Source organism: Lolium rigidum, chromosome 1 (genome assembly GCF_022539505.1).
Source record: "Lolium rigidum isolate FL_2022 chromosome 1, APGP_CSIRO_Lrig_0.1, whole genome shotgun sequence".
NCBI lineage: Eukaryota > Viridiplantae > Streptophyta > Magnoliopsida > Poales > Poaceae > Lolium > Lolium rigidum.
Genome location: NC_061508.1, coordinates 185217666 through 185225851, shown reverse-complemented (window position 1 = coordinate 185225851; position 8186 = coordinate 185217666). Strand labels below are relative to the sequence as shown.

At 44.1% G+C, this 8186-nt stretch overlaps 1 protein-coding gene across 1 annotated transcript; it reads left to right on the top strand.

Moving 5' to 3' along the window:
- Positions 1-3505: 3505 nt before the first annotated feature.
- Positions 3506-6887, top strand: LOC124686063. The gene is made up of 5 exons (XM_047220069.1): positions 3506-3875; positions 4981-5136; positions 5588-5683; positions 6098-6218; positions 6562-6887. The coding sequence occupies exons 1-5, from the start codon at positions 3588-3590 to the stop codon at positions 6729-6731; spliced, it is 831 nt and encodes a 276-aa protein (XP_047076025.1). The 5' UTR covers positions 3506-3587; the 3' UTR covers positions 6732-6887.
- The last annotated feature ends 1299 nt before the right edge of the window (positions 6888-8186 follow it).

Genomic DNA, 8186 nt, shown 5'->3' with positions numbered 1-8186 from the left:
GCGACCAGGAGGCTGAGATGTTTGACCACCTTCTGCTTGGATGCGTAATGTCTAGGCAGGTCCGGGCAACATGCCTGAGATGGTGGGGTAAGATCCATTGGATGCCGGAGGCTGACACTAGCTTCGTCCCTTGGCTCCAATCGAAGCGTGGGGGTCCGGGCAAAGATCGAGATCTCTGGACAGCTGTCACCCTCGTCTGCTGGTGCCTGTGGCACCACCGAAACGACATCGTCTTTGAAGGCGCCAGCCCATCCTTGCGCGCGGTAGTCACCCGGATCTCAGATGAGGCGGACATGTGGCGTCTGGCAGGTTTGTTTAGGTGTAGTCTTGTACACGTGGGAAAGTGGAGATGTCGCGAGTAGTCCCGTAGTGGGTGTGTGCAGCTGCCTTTCTAAGGTAGCCTGGGGTTGCACTCTCCGGCGGCCGTGCCGAGAAGTGTGTTGTACTTTGGCCTTCTCGGCCCTTCTTCTATGAAACAGATACGTCTCTCCATGACGTATTCTTGAAAAAAAAAATCATCGCTAGGTGATTGAGTGACCTATTTATAATTTTTGCTACCTTTAAGGCTCTTTGTACTATAATGATTATTAATAGATATGTGGATTTTTTTCGTAAAATAAATAAATAAATAGAATGATAAGATAGTCGCCTAGCCTATGAGCCACCTTCCCAATGGTCCAGCATCAAAATATAGAAGACGAAATTGATGAATTACTTTCATAGACATTGATAGAGCGGTTTGAATCAAACACCTAGGAGGTGAGAACCTAAGTGAAAGATCACTTCATGTCGACAAGAACGGGGTGAATAGCTTGGATCTTAAGGAAATGTTGGTTTCTTTTTACATTTGTTGTCTACATCATGCTTGTCATGCAACTGTACAAAGAGTAAAACTTCTGAAAAAACTAAAATGCATGAAGCTAAATGATCTAGGGAAAGATGTCACAAACACGAAGATATATCCTAAGGTTGGATAGTTGACGCTACATATGACCTTGTTCGAGAAGATTAAAACACGCAATCCTTTATCACAAATACCAACCTATATCTCCTTGTGCTAGGATACCACATCCATGCTCAACCATTAAGAAACAGACCTTCACACGTACTAGGCGATCTTCAGCCTTTACAAACTCTTGGATCCTTCACAATACATCACGAAGTTTTCAAGTGACTCTCTAGCCGGCTAGGGATTACACACCCTCTAAGAAGTAACAACACATAACTAGCACTTAAATTTTGAAGCATTTGCAAAAAGATCACAAATATAGCATCTTAAATTACGTGCGAAGTAACCCAGGAGGCGGCGGAAAGAAGCCACAAAACCCATCTAGAGTTCCGTCCTCCTCGCCGGCGATACCGCCGGTTCTCTCCGCCTCCAGTGGTTTTGGGGCCTTGGAGGTGTGGCGGACCACGGTCTCCTCGCCGGCTGGGAGTTTCCGTTCTTAATATAGTTCACATTTCAGTCTTTTTTTTTGATGGTGAGACGGCGGCTACATCCTGAAGTCAGAATAAGGTCCTCCCCGCCCTATCCTCGCTCCATTGGTGCATCTAGCGCAGACGTAGGGCGCGTGGAGTTGTGTGCCCGTCGGATCTCCTGGGATCCGGCCGGCTTTCGTGTTTATTGGTGTGGTTTCATGATAGTCTCTTCCGATCTACGGTTGTCATCGTTGGCGATGGTTGCTGATCTGGTGCGCTGGTCCTTTGGGACCTTAGCACGACGACTTTCCGTCTGTCTACTACAACAAGCTCTACTACGACAAGCTTTGCCTGACTCCAGCGATGGAGGGGCGAGGACAGCGGCGCGCCTTCGGCTCCTGCTAGTGTTTGTAGTCGTCGCTAGGTGGTCCGAGTACCAATTTGTAATTTTCGTTACTTTTTGGGTTACTTGTACTACTGTTGATGATTATTAATAGATCGGTGGATTTCTCGCAAAAAAAAAAGCACCATGAATATCAAAGGAATTGAGTGCAAAAGTATGAGGTATGTGCAAAAATAGGTAGCTGAAACTTTGACCGTTTTACCCCAAAATAGGATGGTGTATATAGGTAGATAAAAAGATACTCGAAAAAGAAATCTGCCCGATACTTCTGAGTGGTGACCAATTAACAATTTGAAAAGTCAGGCGGAAAGTTTAATTTTTCGGAGGTGCCTAACTAATCTCGGCAGTACCTGCTCGACCAGAACGCCTCTAAAAATGAACAAAACCGGGAGGTATTCGGAAGGATTGTTGGAGGTCCCGGTCTGTATAATGGCTAGTTTTCGTCCTAAAATTTACATGTTGGGTAGTTCGAACAAAAGATGAACTCATATATTTCAGAATTAATTACAGATTAACTCTAAAAATAGCTGGGCGGAAAACTGCTTAGTCCCCCCTAATCAGAGTTTCTAATTGGGCTTCATTCACAAGTGTTGGATCCATGGCATGACTTCATGCACTGGAAAAATGAAGAATCTTGGTTCCAACAACTTACCATTTTAGTAGTACTGACGGAAATAGATACAGGTCTGAATTGATTTTCCATTCGGTCTCTCAATCTAACTAGGTTGGACTTACAGTGAAAAGTTTTCGAGGAGGTTCCGGGAAAGAAGAACACGAGATACTAGAGAAGTTCTTGTTAATTTTAGGAGGAAATTTTTGGGAGTTTTTGCAATAGATTCTTTCATCTGATTTGGAAAGTGCCTTGATAGTACGTCACACCCACGACTTAAAAAGTAAAAGATTATACTTTGAGGTAGCCTAAACACACATTCTTACTTTTTGACGGTCACCATTGACACGATCCACCTAGCAACCTGAACTAAAACCTGAAACGCTTAACAAATTTGTTAGTTCCTTTATTGATTGTCATCAATCATCCAAAACCATTTAAAGAATTCTAGATTTACTAACAGTCAGCTTGGAATCGAGGAAGAAGTTTGCGATCATGAAATGAGAAAATATGAAATCAACTGATGAAACAAAACTTGATATCACCATTGCCACTTGCAACGCTGAAGCACCGAAGAACAAGCCTCATGATCCACAGCCAATGTACGACATATAACACATGTTCTGAAACGTCCTAAGCATAGTCCTAAGCTCAGATCTTTCTTCAAAGGATATATATCTGTTAGCGTCTCTTTGATTTAAAACGTAGGAACAAAAAACCGCAGCATTGCGGTGTCATACCCACTACCACTCTACAGGACTTTGTATGCATATATTATTTCATTACAGAAAAGGCAAAGGATCTTGAAAAGAGGTTTGAGTGGGCGTTAGATTTTATACGAATCTAGTGCAAAGATTTCCGTAGGTAAAAATTTCCTATGAGATTCAAGTTTACAAATCAAACAGTCACCATAAAATATTCTTAAGGATTTGAATTCTCCAAAAAAGCATGCAAATCCTTTGAATTGAAAGAGGAACTGTGTGCAGCTGGTATACAGGAAACGTCCCCGCTGGTCAGTGGTTGAGCCGGCGGCTGGAACAACAGCAGTGGCAGGCATAGGCCATAGAGTGAGGCTCAACCCAGGCAGTTGTGGCGGAAACGTCTCCGTTTCCCAACCAACCAACTGCCAGCCGCAAAGTCGTCGAAGTTCGATCCATGGCGACGGCGTCGCGGCTGCTGCTGCCCTCGCCCCCTCCAGCTGCCCCAACATGTCGCTATCCCACCCTCCTTACTGTCCCTCGCAGTTGCCGCCTCGCCATCCCGACCTTCCGCTGCCGCGCCACCGCCGCGGCGGCCGTTGACGCTGCTGCGCCGCTGCTGCTAGAGGAGCGCGCCGGCGCGGTGGCCGTCCGAGAGTTTGTCACGCTCGACGAGCTCCGCGCAGCTGTGCGCCTCCGCGTTCGCACCTTCTACGAGTACTCTCGCGACACAGTCGGAGCCGAGGTGATCGATCTCTTCAATCAATCTCATCTCTTTCCTGCCCGTTCTCTGTGCGAGTTGTTACATTTCAGAAACGAACGAATAGCTGAAGAGGCACTCTAACATCTGGTGAATGTGGCACTATTCTCTGAAGTTGGTGTGCAAAATTAGTTCTGGCCTAGATGGCAAGATTTTGCAGATAGCTGGATATAGATCGATCTGTGTTTATAGTGGAAGCTTCTAGTTTTTTTGCCACATCTAGTGAAAATTCGTCAAGAATACCCCATATAAGAAAAATTGGAACCTTTTTTTATGTGTGTGTGCTGGGCAAGATGTGAGGTGATGATCGCGTTTCGGGGATACCAGAGGAGGAAGAGCAATGGAACAGATGGAGAAGAGAAGGCTGAACATGATCGCCGATGACGCTCTGTGAGCTTTACACATTGTTCCCGCGCCACATCCACCTAACATGCTGGTCCTATCTAACAGAACCGGGCAAAATGCATAAATGCGGTAAAACCGGATTCAAAGTTTCTTAGATGGGATATTCTGGTAGAATTTTCACTAAATGGGTAATATGTGTCACAAATGCACACTTGAGGGATAAAAAATAAAATTCACACTTTTTTTGTGTGTTCACCGACCTTGTCAAGAAGGTAGAGGCTCCTGCAATTTCCATTCTTAGAAGAGAATTAATCTAGTTTATAATGGAACCCGAACCTAAAACATTAAAGAGCTCCATTAATTCAAGGAAAACCAGACCAAAAACTACAACTCCCCAACCACACTTCCTGGCTAAGCTAAGCCTGGAACGCTGGTTTTATTTGCAGAAAAAGCTGCAGTGTTGAATGTTGACTGTATATTTATTCTTATAGTTCATACTACTACTACATTTCTTCTGAATTCACTACCTTCTAACCAAGTATATTTTAAAGTTAGCGTAGACAACTCAGCGAAATGGTGCTACCAACTTTTCTCCACTGCGTCTTTCCTTCTATCTTACTGTACCTTTTCCCCTTCTATATTATTACTTTCCATGCATTTCCTCTTTTTTGTCTCCACATGCAGTGCTGAAGCATCATAATGATTCATTAATAATTTAGTTTTACTTATTTTCAAGTTATATTAGGATCACAGAAAAGGTTTGGCAGAAAGGGAGTATGAAGCATTACAAAATCGGATTTCTGGGAATATGATTAACTTTCAGAGAGTCGCTTGTATAAATGGGACAGTACCACTGCTGCCATCATTGATGTCAGCCGAGGAGCTTTGTTCAGCATGCAAGGTATAATTGTAATATAGGTGCAATGCCCTCGAACAGACATTTATTTCGCTGCTCCGTTCCATGTTGCTTGGCTAGATCAGACAAATTTGATAGGCAAAGGCATTTCAGTATCCTCAAATTTCTTATGAGTATGTATTTCTTGGACAAAAAACCTAAAAATGATGATTTTAAAAGTGGATTTTTTTGGCCCACTTTGATTGCTAAGATCACAGATCGTGCTTTCTAGTTACACAGGACTTGCTATTTGTTCTTCTAGATCCAACTTTGCTCATCCTGTGCGAAAAATAAATAAATTAATAAAAATACTTAGCCTCTCTTGGCTCCCATATTTTTACCAGAGGTGTTCAGTGAGTTGGTAGTACTTGTCCTCTTTTTTTTGCGAGGAGGACTCATTCTAAGAGGAATAATCTATCAATGCTAGAGCTTAACCTCTGAAATCTGGCATTTGCAGTTTGTTGAAGATGGGGAAGAGAGAATAGTAGTTGGTAGTTTAGACCTGAATCAGTGCCTCTGGTTACCAGATGAACTGACCGGAAAGAGGCCAGGGGTAAGGTTAACGATTCCTTTTTGCTTACTATTGAAGAGTATCATTGAATTCATGATGGGCTTTGCTCAATTTATTGTAACTTAGATCAGTCAGTCACTTTCATTCTGTAGGAAACTATTTTGCTTTCATGCAGAAAAAGAAAATCAGTTCACAACAGAGTGAGGGTTCACTGGATTTAACTGACTTTCTGTAATAGTTGGTTCTCAATGCCATTCACAGTTCTTATTTTTGAATTTTGTATTAAATGTTAATTTATATAGAGAACTGAGTTGCCATTTCTAATATAAGCCTTGTTATATATAGTTATCTTGGTTAAAACATGATGTAAAATGCTGATTTTGATTTAATTAAGAAAATCTTTTGTTGCTTCTTCAAATATTCTAATAGTTTCTAATAACCGATCCATATTAATAGGTAAATGAATCCAGCCATACACGGGCATATCTAAGTAATGTCTGTGTTGCCAAGGAGCTCCAAAGGAACGGGCTGGGCTATGCACTGGTTGACAAGTCTAAGAAACTTGCTCGTGAATGGGGTAAAGCTCATTTCATTTAGTTCCCTTAACACATTTGTGCTTTGTATTTATGTGGTTTTACACATATCCTGAATGGCTAGTTTGTATTCAGATCACGGATAGATTGAGTCTTTGGTTGTAGTTCAGGCTAAGCTTTGATTCCCCATCGTTTGACAGCTGTATAGCATAGATGTTGTTATTCACGATGTGCGACTGTTTTCTCTTTAGGTCAATCGCATCATTGTTCCATAGTAATTTAGATGGATTGAGAAGTGGGATCCCTGAGCTTATATTAATCCCCTTGAACTATTCTCATGTCCTGTGATGCCTTTTCTCACGTTGATGCGTACTCAAATGTTTGCAGGCATAACAGACTTGTATGTTCATGTGGCCATCAACAACGAAGCAGCGCAAAAACTGTACATGAAGAGTGGATTTGTGTACGAAAGTGAGGAGCCTGCTCAGCAGGCTAGACATCTTGGGCGCCCTCGAAGGCTTCTTCTTTGGCTTGATATGAAGAATGAGCCCTTGTGAACTGACGTGTAAATACATTTAATTCATAGCGTATATATATTGCTGTGATAATAATTTTGTCCTCCCTAATTACAGTAGCCCCCTTTTTTTCTTTTGGGGGAAATGAATACAATTCCAAGTACTTAAATTAAGGTTCCCTCAGCATACTTTTTACTACTTGCTTTGTGCGTACCACTTAATGTATATTCAGAACTAATCATCTTGCCATGTTGGGTTTACGATTTAGGGCATCTCTAGCGGCCTGACGCAAAATAGACGCCAAAAGTATGTTAGGTTTACGATTTAGGGCATCTCTAGCGGCTCGACGTAAAACAGACGCTAAAAGTATCCGCATACGTCCATTTAGGTCGACCACGGACACCGATGTGGCCGCCTGGCCACGATTATCCGTTTGCACCGGGTAGCCCCAGTGGGCTGACGCATTTTATCCGTCCAACCCATGTATGTTTGAATCAAACAAATGCATCAAAAAGGGGCAAATACAAGAGACATTTAGGCCATTCAAACCACGACATCACTGACTCAAAATACGCCGAATTCAGTCCATAACAAAGTTCACTAAGTAGAGTACCAAATGAACATCCAAAAGGGACACAAGAGGACCATCAGAGATAGAAGGAGGCCATAGTACCGTCGACATAGACACGAGCGATCAGGCATTACGTTGCCGGATTTTGTCGCGAGCGATCAGGCATTACGTTGCCGGATTTTGGCTTGCGCGACAGCGCCAACCTCACATGAGCGTTGGCTTTGTCCTGCATATCCAAGGCCATCGAGGCAGCCACCCTCGCGGCGGCATCGACGGCTTGGTGGGCTTCCCTTGGCCGCATATTGGTGCGGCGGTCCCGTCACTTCTTGGCCTCGACGATATTTTCTTATTTGGTGAGCACCTTCTTTGGCACCTTGTGTTTCGTATCACGGCCAGCGAAGGCGACACGCTTTGAGCCTTCCATAGGTGTGCACTCTTGGTCAGCTCGGGGCGGTATTTGCGGTGGCTTCATCGGCTTCCATGGTGGCGACAACTACTAGGAAAAGGTCTACCCCGACAGACGTAAAAAGACTACCGCCCGCGCACTAGCGCCCGCTGGTGGTAATGGCTTATCGCCGGCGCGACAACTATGTCTGCCGATGGTAGCACGATTTATCGCCGGCTCACCAGCTTGGTGTGCCGGCGGTACTTTTTTTCAAAATTCAAAAAAAATATAGATCTAGATCCGGTCATCGTTCGTGAACCGTGGTCGTAGGCGTCACGCGGGAGGTGGTCACCGGAGCACTGGAGGACGTGGTCTCCCGAGCTCGGGAGGACATGGTCTCCCGAGCATGGAGGACGTGGTCGATGCCAAAGCATGGAGGAGGTGGTCGCAAGAGCATGGAGGACGCGGCCGGTGCCGGGAGCATGGAGGAGATGGTCACCGTAGTATGGAGGACGTGGCCGATGCCAGAGCATGGAGGATG

Excerpts from the sequence above, each read along its gene's own strand:
- LOC124686063 (XM_047220069.1), top strand. The coding sequence starts at position 3,588 with ATGGCGACGGCGTCGCGGCTGCTGCTGCCCTCGCCCCCTCCAGCTGCC. Across the intron at positions 3,876-4,980 it reads GCGACACAGTCGGAGCCGAG|GATCACAGAAAAGGTTTGGC; the intron begins GTGATCGATCTC and ends AAGTTATATTAG. Across the intron at positions 5,137-5,587 it reads AGCTTTGTTCAGCATGCAAG|TTTGTTGAAGATGGGGAAGA; the intron begins GTATAATTGTAA and ends TGGCATTTGCAG.